This window comes from Haemorhous mexicanus, chromosome 1, assembly GCF_027477595.1.
Source record: "Haemorhous mexicanus isolate bHaeMex1 chromosome 1, bHaeMex1.pri, whole genome shotgun sequence".
Classification (NCBI taxonomy): domain Eukaryota; kingdom Metazoa; phylum Chordata; class Aves; order Passeriformes; family Fringillidae; genus Haemorhous; species Haemorhous mexicanus.
Window position 1 is genome coordinate 84,926,971 of NC_082341.1, and position 15,385 is coordinate 84,942,355.

At 35.8% G+C, this 15,385-nt stretch overlaps 1 protein-coding gene across 1 annotated transcript in view; it reads left to right on the forward strand.

Moving 5' to 3' along the window:
* Nucleotides 1-12,414, forward strand: part of ABCA13 (ATP binding cassette subfamily A member 13) — a 168,221-nt gene extending 155,807 nt beyond the window's left edge. The window contains exons 53-55 of the mRNA XM_059852346.1: nt 9,705-9,810; nt 10,676-10,813; nt 12,325-12,414. Coding sequence (XP_059708329.1) covers nt 9,705-9,810; nt 10,676-10,813; nt 12,325-12,414 — 334 coding nt within the window. The remainder of the gene's footprint in view (nt 1-9,704; nt 9,811-10,675; nt 10,814-12,324) is intronic.
* The last annotated feature ends 2,971 nt before the right edge of the window (nt 12,415-15,385 follow it).

Genomic DNA, 15,385 nt, shown 5'->3' on the forward strand with positions numbered 1-15,385 from the left:
GTGTCCTGATCTGGCTTTGAAGATTGCAAGGAGATAAATCTAACCACTGTATGAATACTTAAACCAAAGAAAATGTTCATACAGCTTTTATTTATAAAACACTAAATCCTGTACTGCAAGAAATAGAAGCATATTTTGATATTACATGTGATTCTATTAGTATGTCTCAAGAATTTTCTTCCTCTTCTTAATTAAGGTACATATACTAAAATGACGTTCTTTCTTCCCTTCTTGTTGAATTCTGTCTTGATGGAAGTCCTCAAAATTGTTTAATTTGTTTATTCTTTAATACCACTCCAGCCTATAGAGTCCAGATTATGGTCACCTTGTTGATGGATATGTGATGAAGGTTTAATGGGTCTTCCTTGGGGCCCTGTTAAATTTGTTTCTTTGCTGTGATGGGGAGTTCAAGGATTCAGTTCTTTCTTTCTGGCTACACTTTCAGCCCTTGGCAGATGTGAAAGATCATTAATTGTGGACGGAGTACAGCTTTGTCAGATGGCAGGACAAAATTCTAATATGAAGGGTATGGGTGAACTCCAGGAAGATGCTAATGTGAGACATAAATGCTTCATAGGGATATAAGAAGTGATGCTGCTTCTAATGTGTGAGACTTGTTCCATTTTCCCAGACCTTCTGTAAGCCTGTCAGAAAATGCTCTTCCAAAAATGTCTTCTCACTACAAATGTCAGTGTTTGGGTTTCTACTCCCAGCTGCTGAACCTTGTCTATATTCATACATGTTTAAACAGATTTAAAGTATCTGTAGATGTTTATCAGCGGAATAATAAGGGTAAAACTTCTATATAAAGGTTTTTTTATTGCAGGTGTCAAATTTATAAACGCTATCAAGAAATGTATTAGGTAGAAGAACAAACTGAAAGACAATTTTCAAAAAGTTGGCATCTTAGTTCTAGATGTAGCTTGTATGAGATTGATGTGTTAACAGTTGTGCCCATTAAAGCCTAATTTCAGACAACTCCTGCCAACAGAGTCAATTACTCTAAATTGTGAATGGATTACATTTAAATGCTCTCTTCAGTATTCTCCATTATACTTAATGCTTTTTTTAAAAATTCACAAAAGCATTTTCATGTGAGATACAGCTGGACAGTTCTCTGAGAACAGCATTTTGAATATTATCCTTCATTCTAGGGCCATCTGGACAGACTTCTCATATCAGAAAAACCCATAATAATTTGTCAGGTGCTGGACATCAAGTCTTTTCTCAAATTTTATCAGCAAGCCATCTGATTAAATTACCCAACAATTAATTCATTTTCTATAGCTGTGTAGTGGTCTTGGTTTGCCAGTTTGAGGTTTCCTGGCCAATACACCAATTAATGTGGTGGGTTCAGTGCTGGCCAAACAACAGTGCACTCCCTAGAATACAGTTATTTATTTCCTGCTGTGAGATAGGATTAGGAGAAAGGCAAAGCAGGCTCAAAACTTTAAAAGGATACAAAGAAAACTTTATTAACAGAAACCAAAAGAATAATAAGAATTAGAATAAAAACTTTAGAACACTGCCTTCCCCCCAACTTCTTTCTTTCCCTCTAATGATGTACAGAAACAATTCAGTGAGTTTATCATCTCTAGAATAGTTTTTCTTCAGTTCACTTGGGAGTCCCAAGTGAAGAGGGAGAGGAGTCCCTCTTGTCAGCTCTTATGGCTTTTAATTTCCACGAATAACAGCCGCTCAGAAATCTGAAATCATGAAGTTCCTCCCATCTTTCACAGCTTTTCCACAGCTGCATTTATAGGCCATGTCAGTTTAAGGGGTTCTATTTTAAAGATGAGAGCAAAGGTTCTCTTTATCTATTTCTAAGATCATCTTCATCTCTGAGAACAGAGATCTTCTCTCCCTGAGGGCAAAGAGTCTTCATCACTCCTCTTGATCTCTCTGTTCAAACTTCTCATGGGATCACAGCTACTTCAACATCTGCTTGCTTTAGCGTGGAGGCCTTTGCTCATATCAAAGTATGGGGAGACGAAATTTGAACTTTCAATGAGTTACAGGGGAAAAGAGTCTGATGTGTCAGTTACATTCTTCTCCCTAGCTTTACATGAGGATTTCAGCCCCAAAATCAAGGCATCTCCTCATCCCTCCTATATGGGACTTGACTCTCCTCACTGACATTGGTGTCTTCGTGTTGTACCTCTACGTGTTCTCACTCAGTCCTTCCTCTCACCCAAGTGAGGATTAAAGGGGTCTGAGAGTCTTATTTGTGCACAGAAAGAGTAAGAATGGAAAATATGTTGGCAGATTATTCATACTTTACTTTTTTTTTAAGTTGATGGAAAATATCTTTCAGCCTTTGGTGGACACAGTGTTATTAATTGACATACTAGCAATAAGCTTCTTATATGCTATAAAATATAAAAATTAATATAATTTTCATTCTTCTTGATCAAAAAAATGTCTTCCTGTTGGACATGGAAACTGTATTAAGGCAGTGGATGTGGAATCACGTAACATAGCTATTAGTTTATCTTTCAAGAGGAAAGTTTGAAGAAAAGAGTTCTTAAAACTTAAAAACCACACAGATTAAGAGTTCAGGAATGAACAGTATCATTTTACTCTCCTAAAATTTTGTACAATATTTATTCAGTCCTACTACGCATGTGTATCAGAACGCTTTTTTTTTTGGTCATTTTATACTCTTTTTCACAGGATGCTGCATTGTATCTCTAAATAAATCATTTAATCATCAGCAGTTAATTAAGGTTTCATATTCTTCTCTTTCCCTAGTATGTGTTTTACTAGGAGTTTTTCAAACCCCTTCTTAAATACAGTATTATCAGCATTTATTGGGTCAGGACTTCACAAACATCAACATCTTTGTTTTCCACAGCACTTCTGGGAAACTTGATTTGAAATAGTTACTCCCATTTTATAGAGGAGTAACTAAAGATCGGTGCTAAAGTTAAAAGGGTTTAGGTAGTCCATCTGAGCATGTTTATGACTAAATATTTTACATTTGTTCAATATTGCATGCAAAGCAAAACTCCAGTTAACTTCAGCTGTAGCTGTGGGTGTTCCAGAAGGCACAGTGAATTCCCCCTGCCAATGGGTGCCCTTGGTTTCCAGGTAGGCCCTTAAGAAGACAGGAAGGCACTAAAGAAAGATGTGGTCTGAGTGAGTCATCACAGACCACACAGGTGTTTTAGGATGAAAGGGTAAGATTTGGTTCCCCAGGGTGTTCCAGAATCATGAAGCACTCTCTTCCCTTTCTTGTCCCTTCTCTTATCAATCTGCTATCTCATTTACAACATCTTCTAGGCATTGCAGTAAACAAAGCCACTTGTCTGAGCAGCTACATCCAGTGTATCTTGTAAGGCATTCACAATAGGGATTTCATGACCAAGTGCTGTGTGATGATGCAATTGATGTTCATTACATGAAGCAAATATAACTGTGGTTTAAATTTTAATTTTACATCTTTTCTCCGTTAAACACTTTTTAGCTTGAGATTTGACCTTAAGGTGTTGATAAGGTCTTTTAGTAGATATTTTAGTGTGTAATATCATGATTATTATGCTATTGAAAATCAGTACACACAAACCCAGTCATAGCAACGCAATGTTATTTACTCCTGACTTTTTCACTGTTGAGCCCCAGAAGGTGACTTGAGGAAACAGTCTGGGTTCTTTATAGGCTGTACCAGCAGCTTCACACAGGATTACAGCACTGCTGCTCCTGTGTCTCCGGGAGTGAAATAGATAAATAATGCAAGAAAAAAGTCCCTGATACTTGGCAGTATGTGCGGACAAACAAGTACAAATATGAAGAGATATTTGTGTGCACCTATATAAACAATTATCAAGATTTTTTTAGGGTTTCACCACATATTTAGAAATCGCACCTAAGAATTTACAAGCACACAGAGAGCAAGGCAAAGTTGTACCCTGCACTGTTCATAATCTGGGACTGTCACTGTTATGACAATTATAATATTGAATACAGAAATTAACATTAGATGGTTTGATATGAAAGCCTGAGTGTGAACAAATAGTGCATGTACAATATACCTGAACAAATGTTAGTCGTCATTTTAATAACTGGTTTTGTGTTTCTATTGTTACCCTGGAAAAGTCATGATTACTTAAAAATGATGAAACAAACTCTATGAATAGTACATGGAAGAGAGACTTTATAATTTATTGATGTCTGTTTGCATCTAATCAAGTTTATCTGTTCAGCAAGGCTGAGGTTCTGAATAAATGCAGAAGGAAATCCCATTTTAAAAGTGACAAAGTATTTGCATTTGATTTTAGCATTTAAAAATAAAAATATTAGCATTGAATTGTAAATACAATTTTTAGCATTAAAAAAGACAAGTATTTAAAAAATAATTACCTTTTTTCCTTGGTATTGACTTTGCTTGTTTTTTAATAGACGAAACAATTAAATACGTGTGGTTTAAAATTATCCCAAAGTGTGATTAATTTGTTTTAATAATTTCATTTAAATTTTGTTTTCTTTTTTCCTGATGTTTTTCAAAGTGTTTTGTTTTCAATGTTCAAGATTTGTTCTGTTTGTAAATTGTATTTGTGTCTGAAGCTCTGAGAGGAATGACCTGGATGTGTATCCCATGCTTCAGCAATTATACTGGTGTAGCTAAGTTATCTTGCCTAGATGAGGTCTGTTTTAGCTTTAACGATTCCGTGATACTATTCACTTAGGGAAAGTAGAACCAATTCTGCCTGCAAATGAATGTAACCAAAGCAGAGGGATAAACAGCACAGTAGAATATTCTCTCTCTTTGATTTATGGCATATTTTCTAAAAGATGCAGATCCTTGCAGACATTAAGTGCCAATGTTCTCTTTACTATTTTTATTTTTTATCCAATAACATTATTTTGTAGCAGTCCTTTGATTGAACTAGTGCATACACAAAGTATGCACATTATATTTCAATCAGTAAACTTTCTGTGAACTGCAATTTTTTGATGTGAATATGTGTATAAATATAGCACAACATTGTCCAGGAAATGTACTCTTTGCTTAGTGGGGAAGAAAAGCATACGGGTGATTAGATGCTCTTCTTATTCCTCAAAGTTTCATAAATGGGGCCATGTTCTTCATTTCCTGAGTTTGCATTCAGCAAATTTTACTGGGGGAGAGTAGAGTTGGTAAAAAGGCTTTGGGAAGAGTGTGATGTGATGAGCTGTTTATGCTGGACCTGCTGTAACTTAAAACAGTGGTTTCAAAGTCTGGTTTTTTTCATTAGAGCAAACCCTTAAGCCTTTTAAATGAAAATACAGGGGTTTTTTATTTTTTAAGCAAATAGAAGTCTGATGTTAATGTACTTTCTTTTTCACCCTTCACATGAAACAGGTTTTCATGGGTCAAGCTTAAGAAAACCTATTGGGTTAATTCCTGTAAAGACTTCTTGTGACCAAATGCAGGCTCAGCTGTTTTTCACCCGGGACTCTTGTTCCCATTCAAACCTCTGAACCAGGACCTCCAAGGAATAGGCAGATGGGAACATTGAGTTCCTACTCTGCCCCAAGTGGCTGCTCCTTTCCTTGATATTCATGAGAATTTTCAGCCTTTGGGCCACTAAATCCACTTCCATTACCATTGCCAGGTTAAAAGAGGATCAGGAAAGCATCCAGGGGATTCCTCAGTACAGACTCTGTTACACTTTATTTCAGTGTGTGACTGGAGCTTGTGTAGACGCATATCTGAAGTCGATTTACATAAACTATTTTTGTACTGCTGGTAGGGTGGCTGTGGGGCTGAAAACTTCTAAGAACTGAGGAACCATTTGGGTGATTTACCCAGGCTGACCTCCCCTTGGGGATATTTATACCAAAAGAAGCCTGAGATCACATTATACACCTGCTAGCACAGTATTCTCTCTCTGAAAGTGATCAAAAGGAAAAGGTACAGGAAGAAGATTAGCTCAGGAAGTTACTTTACCACATTACTTAACTACCTTCAGCAGTTTCTTTTCTAGAGGCTTCTTAAGTCAGAAGTGATTTTAGTGATCCCCACCATGAGTTTTTCTGGTCTCTTATTCAACTCATGTCAAGTTCTGACATCTAGCACATCCCATGTCAATGAGTTGTACAGTTTCTCTACATTGTGTAAGGAAGATTACTTCACCTTACTGACTTGGCATTTCTTTTCCTATAATTTAACTCTATGACTACTGGTCTTTCATGAGAAACATATGAGTGAAGAATTATTTCTTTTTTTTTGTTGCTTAGTTCATGATTCTAGGCTCCCTAAAAATACCATTTGACTGCCTCGTCATCTTTCTTTCATGATGAAAAGTTTTAGCCCATTTAGTAATTCCTGGCATGGAAATATTTCCATTTCTTGCCACCTTTTCATTTTCTTTTTACTCCCTTGTTATCTGAGTTATGCTCAGATACCTTGAGGACCTATGTAAATTAGACGTGTGGACTTGTAGTTTTTGCTAAGCTCCTGTTTCTCCAGCTGATGCTGTCTTTAAATAGTCAAGTTAATTAGTTTAATTTAGTCAATTTTAGCTTCAGTCTCATGTTGGCATTTTAACAGAAAAAACAGTCAATAAGTTGTACTCCCAGAACCACTAATGAGGTGAAAGTTGAGAATGAACTAGGAGTTTGAGGAAGAAGAGGAAGGATAGAGAGAAGAAAAATATTTCATTTTGTCAGAATATGTGGTTTGGTGTGTTTGTTTATACAAAAATAGAAGTGCAGATGTAGTTGAAGTAACATGGCAGTGCCCAATGTGTTCTCTGTCGAAGAGCTTTGAAGAAATGAAGAATCTTTGCAGCAGATGGCTGCTGAATGAATCTGCTGGCTCAACTTAGGCCATTCTAATGATAATGTCTTCCTTTTTAGGTCTTGAGCTCTCAGGTGCTAAAGGTTCAATGCTAACAGTGCTAATCAAACCAGATTGTGGTTTCCTCTGTAATTTCATTTTGTGTTTCTGAATTAATTGAATTGTCTGAATCAGAGAGGAAAACAGAGTGAACAAGATGGTCAACTCAGTTTCCGTTTTCTCAGTGCACTGCCAAGAGCAGCTTGCTGATTATAGCAAGGGGAAATGTTTATTGCTGATCTGCTTACTCTATATGGGGAGATCTTGTACTAAAATGAAGTATAAAATCAAGGTATAGAAGCATCATAACTCAACTATCCAAAAGAAGAAAATCTTTTAAAGTTTTTTATTGGTGCCATGCTGGCATTTATGCCATTCACAATTTAGAACAAAACCAAAGTTGCTCAGACTCCTCTGCCTTTGCTAATCAGAATTTTGATTCATTTTCCTTGGAAACTTCATTGCATACAGCAATTTCATTTTATGAGACTGTTGAATGTCTCCATAAACCAGCATTTTTCAAACTGTAATTCAATGGTTGTTGTATAGAGATGCCAAAAAAACTGATCAGAATCAATGATCTCTTGTAAAATGTTGCCTCAGGTTAGCTGTCAACTAAATTGAATACCCTTGTTAACTATATCCATCTTTGTAACAACTTTTTTTATTGTCACATGTATTTTTTTTCAGGGATGATGCTATGCATTTAAAACATTTAATTAGAGATCTATTTAAAACATAGTAAATCATTGCAAAGCAAATCTGCCAGACACTGCTTTGGATTCCACCTCATTCTGGATCTGTGATGAATCAGCACTGTTTGTCTGTCAGGCTACACTCTCCAGTAAATATTTAGTACCCTGCTGTCTGGACTCAATGCAATTTAGTTCATGAAAAATCCTTCAGGAACCAACAGAGAGGACACTGCATCAGGATGTTTCTTACTCAATTTCAAGTAGTTCAGTGGCTGCATTTGACTACAATAAAAAATAAACAAACCAAAGAAATTAACCCAACAGAATAAAAACACAACAACAACAACAAAAAAACACCCACAAAAAACCCCACAAACAACCAAAGGCTAAAAAACCCTACCCTCATTTGTCTCTGATGGGGCTTTTCATTTTTATGCAGTAGCTGCCACTGTTTTGTGGTACACAAAAAGTTAGGATTTTTGTTTGAGATCCTTGGAAATTATATTTTGAATTCATGCGAAATTCTTAATAGAATCAAATCTGCAGTCTATTTTTTTTCATTATGGAAAGTTACATTGCTCTTAAATCCATGCTGATTGTTCCTTTATAAGAACAGTTTCTGACTCAATGCAAAATAAAAGTTAAAGCCTTTACATTACTATATATTTATTATAGGTGAGGAACATGTGGTGTTTCATGTGGAATATTTTACTGGGAATCATTCATGCACTGGTTAAACTGGACATATATCTCAAAATAGTTCTTACTATCTTTTTTTACCTTTTGATTGATAATCAAAATACATTTTTTAATGTATTGAAATAGGGTAGCGTTGTAGAGTGTGCTGTGATATATCCTCTGCTTTGATGACATGAAAATGTGCCTCTCACCAGTCAGACCCAATTAAGCCAGCTGCTGCCCTGAATCATGAGCTGCACACAGGAAAGACAAGAGTGAGGAAGGTTTTGGCACAAGGGCATGTTACAGAGGTAATCATTAGGAACCAAGCCACTGGAATAAAGGATTTGGCAATGAGCAATTGCCACACTGGAGAAGGAAGAAAAGGTAGTTATGCTGGAATGAAGGATGTGGGACTGGCAGTGAGTGGAAAGATAGAGGAAGTGACAGGTTTTTTGGGACACATGAGCAGTGCTGCCCAAGCTCCCTGTCCCCCTTTCAGGTTTGCCTTTCCCTTGCTCCCTGACAACAGGGAAGAGCAGTGGCAGTGGAAAGCTCTTCTGATGTGGCTCCTGCTGGTGTTTTCCCCTTAATTAACCAAGAAGGAGAACTCAAAGGAAGGAGGACATGTAGCTGCAAAGGAGGGAAAGGGTGCAGCACAGTGCCTTTTTGTCCCATGTCTTTTGCTGAGCTCTGTCTGTGCACCCCAGTCTGGGGATTGGTGCAACACAACCTCCATTGCTTAAGAAATGTGCATCAGAACATAGTTATCATTTCAATATTCACTGGTTTATTGCAACTTTCCCAAATAACCATCAACAGTGAGTAAAGGTAATAAAAAAGATAGTGTTGGTGAGATTGCCTATACTTAAATTTTATCACACTTGTGTTGAGAAAGAGAAGTTCATTTCCTAAATTATTCTGAGAGAGATTGCATGGTCATAGAAGTCAAAGGAAATTTGTTAACTTTGCCATCCCCCTAAATATCCCTACACTTGCCTTTGCATATCTTTAAGACACCATTGTACTCTGCAGAAATCTTCTTTTGAAGGTGCCACTTTGTTTACAGATTTGAAAAATAGTGCTACATGCTCATTTTTCTCATTAGAAAAGTGGAAGGATTTTTTTTCTATTTCTGTACATGTAATTGGCAATGTTCATGCTTTTATACTGCCCACTCAGTATAAAACTATGCTTTAATTGCTATATTGCTTTGATTCAAAGCAACATAGAAATTAAAGCATAGTTTACTTAACAAAAGTTCAGGTATATTTAGTGAAACACACTAGTAACTAAAATTAGGCATACCATGTTTATTGTATCTGTTATTATTAATTTTAAAACTTTCTCATTAAAGTTCTGGTTTTTAACAGTATTATAGTAAAATCAAAGTGATAATGCTGTAGGCATGCATGATATTTGATATAATTGTAGGAAAATCAATTGAACCAGATGTTCTCCTTGTCTTCATGGTGTCCTCATGGATTTATGTTTCTGTGTCTCATTCCCAGGTTTGGAGAGGGTTATTCTGTCAAGGTTTGGCTTAGCAAAGAAATAAGTTATGGAAGAATGATTTTGGACTGTCTACAAATGCATTTTCCTGGAACACAGTTTAAGGTACAGATAAAACTCCATGTTGTAGTATATGGCAGGATTAATTTGGGACTTGTAAGAACAGTGTGTACATGTTTGGATATTTGCATGTTTGGATATATTTATCTTCTTGGGAAAGGTACATATTAATATCCCTTTTATTTTTCTATTAAGAAATTAATAAAAATTTGTCTTGTGATGTTGTTTGAATCAATTCCAAACAGGCATTTAGGCAATGTAAATAAAAAGGCCTTTTCTCTGACTGAAAATTTACTTTAGCTTTTATTATTAAAATTGAACTCAAATCTGTGTTCACCTAAAGTAGGACTTCAGTGTAGTCACTAAGAGTATTTGCTTTGATTCCTTTCAAAGCCCAGAGTTGATAAGTCTCAGACTTTACTGCGATTCTTTGATTTAATACAAAGCCTTATAAAAGACTTATAGCAATTACATTTCAATAAACACTCTCAAAGGTTTTTACTTTAACTATGTTTAGGAAAAGAATCATGGCAAACAATGTCTATCTTAGATATGAACCTCTTTGTGGGTATAAGTCTGTATTGAGCTCAGACTGCTGTGTGTCTGTATATGTTCAGCATTTTCCCAGACTGCATTGTAACAGCACTAGTCTGTTAGATTCAAATTGCCCTAAAATCTTATATCTGTTATGAGATTAACAAGCCATCACCTTACAAAATCGGTACTCTCAGTATGAACCGCTCTTTGTGCTGTGAATGTAGACAAAATATGTTATTTTTTGAAAGCTCATATTTTCCAGATTAATCTGCAATAAGAGCCTGTTGAAGGTAGACCTGATTGTAAGCAAGTGTAGCTTTATCACAAAGGACGTTCACTTTTATCTGTTTTTATAATTTTTGCTTGTTTTCAGGGACAACATCTTAACCTGCTTGAGTACCATGTACCAAGAAGTCAGGGATGCTTAGCAGAGCTCTTCAGAGTCCTAGAGAATCACAAAGCATTTCTCCAAATCAAACACTACTCTATTAGCCAAACCACATTAGAGCAGGTATTTTATAATTTTTCTTTCTTTTCTTTTCCTGCTCACATGCTTTTTTTTTTTTTTTTTTTTTTTTTTTGCCTAAATGTGCTGTGTATTGTAGTTATTGATGCAGTGGAATATTCTATCATTTTCTGGGTTACCCAAATGTACACAATACTTCAGCAGCCTAAGGCCATCTCAGGTCACACAGCCATTCCGTGTCCCACACTGCTTTTATGCTGGAGGTGAGCATAGTAAAAGCATCACAGCAAACCACATACATGTAGTGTGCACAAACATAATCTGTGCTTAGATGAATCTGGAGCTGTGTGGGATGACAAAGTGGGACTGTGAAATGCCACCTCCACAGTCCAAAAATTGGAATCTTACTAATGTCCTTGAAAAGGCTGAACTGGTCTCTGTAAATCGTGGGAAACCTTACACCTTCAGAACATTCTCCTGTGAGAATTTTGAATACACAAACAGACAGAAGAGACCCAGCTGCTAAAGACCGTGAAATCTTATGGTGAGAAAAAGAATACACTGATGGCAAGCATGGGATTTCTGGGTTATTGTGATGTGTCACATCATCTTCATATGCAACTGCTTGTTATTCGTTCTGCAAACTGAGAAGCACATCTAGTCAAAATATTAATTTTCTGTGATTGATGGTGTGAATTTGTTCCTTTTTCCCATGTGCAAATCATTATTGAAGTATTGTCCTCTGTGCTGGTCTACTAACTACTTGTAAATGATCTATTCACTGAGTGACTGCATATAAGGTAATTTCAGCCTGTTTCTTCAGGCATTGTTCACTCATGTTTACTTCCTTTCCATTTTTCATGGTGATGCATCACCTCAGTCACCTACCACCGCTTTCTCTCCCTGACTGAGTGTCAGTTTTAAACAGGAAAATAGTTCTTCAAAGTAACAAACATACTTTAAATGCACCCCAAGTTTGCTTGCATATGAAGAGGATCATTTGAATAAAGAAGAGCCATTTTCCCCTCTACATGCCTTACTGTGAAATAGTTGTGTGGTTAAAAATGAAACAAGCCTAGTAAGATCTGTGTTTAAAAAACAGTAAGATCTGTGTTTAAAAAAACCCAAACCAATTCAAGGAGGCACATTAGTTTTTGAATCAGAAGTGTCCTTTTACCTTGAAATATTTGCACCCTCATCTGTAATATTTATTGGCAGAAACAACAGACTCAGATTCTTTAGGTATGTCATTCAAAGACAATTAAAACCATTGTTTAATATTTACCTGTGCATGAAATGCATTTTTCATATTCTGATAACTTATTTAATCATAATTTTTATCATGTATCAACCCCTGTCTTAGCTGGAGAGGGGAAGAGGGATTATTTCTAGAGTTTACAAAACACATTTTTAGAGGTGTTCTTTCAACATGAGTTATTAATTATTTTGTCAAAAAAGCTTACGAGGGCAGCTGAGAAATGCCATCACCTATATTCCCAAAGTCTGAATTCAAGTACTTTTATTTTGAAAATCCTACTTTTTTTCATGTCTTACAGGTATTCATTAATTTTGCAACACAGCAGCAAGGAGTCCCACATTCTTCACAAGGATCTCCTGTTGTTCATCACGATCATCTCCCAGTCTAGGCTCAGAACAGGATACAGATTCAACATAACATATGTGTGTGTGTGTGTGTTTGCATATATGTACACACAAGCTACATGAAATAGCTTTTCAACTGTGAAAAATTTTGTGTATGAGAAACAGATAGTAGAAGCAGAAGTGAATTTTCATCTGTAGGCCAGAAGGAATGATACCAGTTCTTGGTTAAGCAAGATACTGATTATGTGGACGGAAAAATCTGCCAAAAAGTAAGGTTTTCTTAATTAAACTGGAATTTTAAAATACAAATGACCTAGTTAATGCAGAAAATAAGGCTGATCGGATATGTCAGTGTGTAGTAATTTTTTTCTTTTTGTGGTAGCTCTGCATTCATTTGACTATAGTACTTTCTTGCATGCACACTTTATATCTAATTTTTACATGATAAGGCAAGAAAAAATCAATTGAATCGTAGCAATAGCTTGGCTATCACCCAGTATTTTTATTTAATCACACAAATTGAGAGCGTTTCAATTCCCCTGTTAATTCAGTTCTGTGTTGTGACAAGCTAAATTAACCTTTTTATTGTATAATGGATGCACTGTATTCCATAAGGCTTTATGTTAAAGAGGTTATTAGTGTACTAGGCTAGTCTGCCTCCCAGTTATCTTAAGTAAATTTAACAAGTTTTCATAAATCATACTTGACAATGAGCCTAAGCCTGCAGGTTGCTGCTGGAAGTATTCTCAAGTACCTTTTTAATGACCTAGTTTGTTTTTCTCATCTTTTTGTTTCCTTTATCTTCAAAAAGAATGTCAAAATGCTGTTTAATGGGAATGCTAAAGGAAAATAAGATAAAAATTCAGACTGTGATCAATAAACTTCTCAATAAATATATTATGATGCTAGATACTTCAGACAAGGCTGCAATCTTCAGCTTGTACTTGTGGAAAATAAAAGACCATTTAATGGATAAAAACTCCTTGTATATTGTGCTTGGAGAAAAAAAGTGTGAAATTTTTTTGTAGTAATTGGCTGCCTCATCCAAAACAAGTCTTTGAGGCTTCTATGAAATTAGCTGCTGACATTTTATTGTACTACACTGTCAAATAGCTGAAATTGTAGAAGCAGTGACTTAGAAGTTATTTACTGCAATATGATTTTGGGTGGGCAGTGGCGAGGGAAGTTCACTTTGAGATGAGAGAATTTGATTTTAAATGGCCAATATTGCAGAGCTGCTGCTATAATTCCCTGCTGTACAATGATGAAATATTTAAAAAATATATATATTTGTGTTTTATGCTTTGCAAGCTGACTCAGAAGAATGTTTATTGAGGCTTGATTTGTTCATGTTGCTTTGGCCCTTTACGCTTTTTTAAAATCAGGAATTCAGGTTGCCTATTTAAAAAGATGAAATTACGTCCTTGAAAACTAAATAAAACCCTAAAGATTTACAGGCGTTTTCTGCATGTGCATATGGGTCAGAGTGAGTGAGCTTATGAAAGTGCTATATCATTAGAATGGATTGGTATAATATCAGAACTCTGCCAAGCTACTCAGGACCCAAAGCACCTAGGAAACATTAAACCCCAACAACCACCACCCTGGCAGAAGCGCCATAGCACATTGGGATGTCCATACTTGATGTGAAAATAGTTGTCTTTAATTTCTTCAGGAGGCTGGGAGTGGAAGGTTTCTAAGGTCCCCAGTTAGAACAAAACCAGTTGATTTTACAAAGCAGAGTGTGAAAGAAGTGGTGGACATCAAAGGAAAAGGAAGGCAGATTCAGAAATAGAAAAATGCATCATGCTGCTTAATTTCAGCACCTCAGGATGAAAGAAAATGAGGATTCAAGGAACAGCCAAGGATCTCTGAGTCATAGTCTGAAACCATCAACAGAACATTTGTGTACCTCTTAATTGAAAAAAAAGTAGAAGAGAATGCATGGAAGTCATGTGCACAGAGCTTTTGGCTTTTTTCTTTTATTTTTGGTGGTGTGTCTAAACCTGTAGATCGCTGATATTATGAGTGATTGATTTTTTTGTTTTGTTTTGTTTTTATAAACTAATATCTTTGCCTCAACCACCACAAGTCCTTAAAAAAATGAAGACATGTACTCAAGGAAATGCAAGGATTTGGGAAAGTAGATGTTTCCAATCCTTGCAGTGTAAGGCAATTCAGCCAAAATATGTGATTTGTATGAAATTGTGAAAAGAGTGCTTATTCCTGCTGAGGAAGGGTGTCAGGCAGTTGAATCAATAAAACAGTCCTGCAGTTTGCTTTGACCAAGGGAAGCATAAAAGCACAAGACTCACTGTGGTGAGACTGAAAAATGATAGCCTAGCTGAATGCTCAGATAGGGGAGCTTCTTCAAGTCTTAGCTGTGTAACACTAATTAAATGTCATTTTTTTCTGATTAAAATATGAAAGATTATATTAGTTTAATAGATGAATACAGTAAATAAGGTTTGCTTCAGACTGATGGTTGAGTAAATTCAGTTAACAGTGTTTTTCTTTTTTTAAATTACTTCATATGCATCTCAGGAGACCCAATTTAATTCAGGCAAGTAGCAAACAATGTCTGTCTACCAATCCTTTATGGGTAAAGAAGGTCAAAATCTAATTGAGTCCCAGTGTACCAGGTTCTGTCTCAGAGGATATCTTCCTTTTCTTTAACTTATGGCATTCCTAATGTATGCAAGTTTCAACAAAAGTATTTTGAAGATTTTTGTTTCATTCATTTATTTATTTATCAAAATAAATCACTAAACTAGGAGTCTGGACAGAAAAGGCCAATTATATATTAATGATGAAAAAATCCTTGAATTCATAATTCATGAAGAAATATCTCTTAATACCTCTGGATTTGGAATCAAACACAGCTGAGGATTTTAACAATACTTCTCTTGTGTGATTCTTGTAAGAAAAGTGTCATTTTATTTCAGCTGGAAATTTCTCCGACTGTTAAAGCAAGCCCTTCACCCCAAGCAATAAACTAGAATTAAGCTCAAAGTT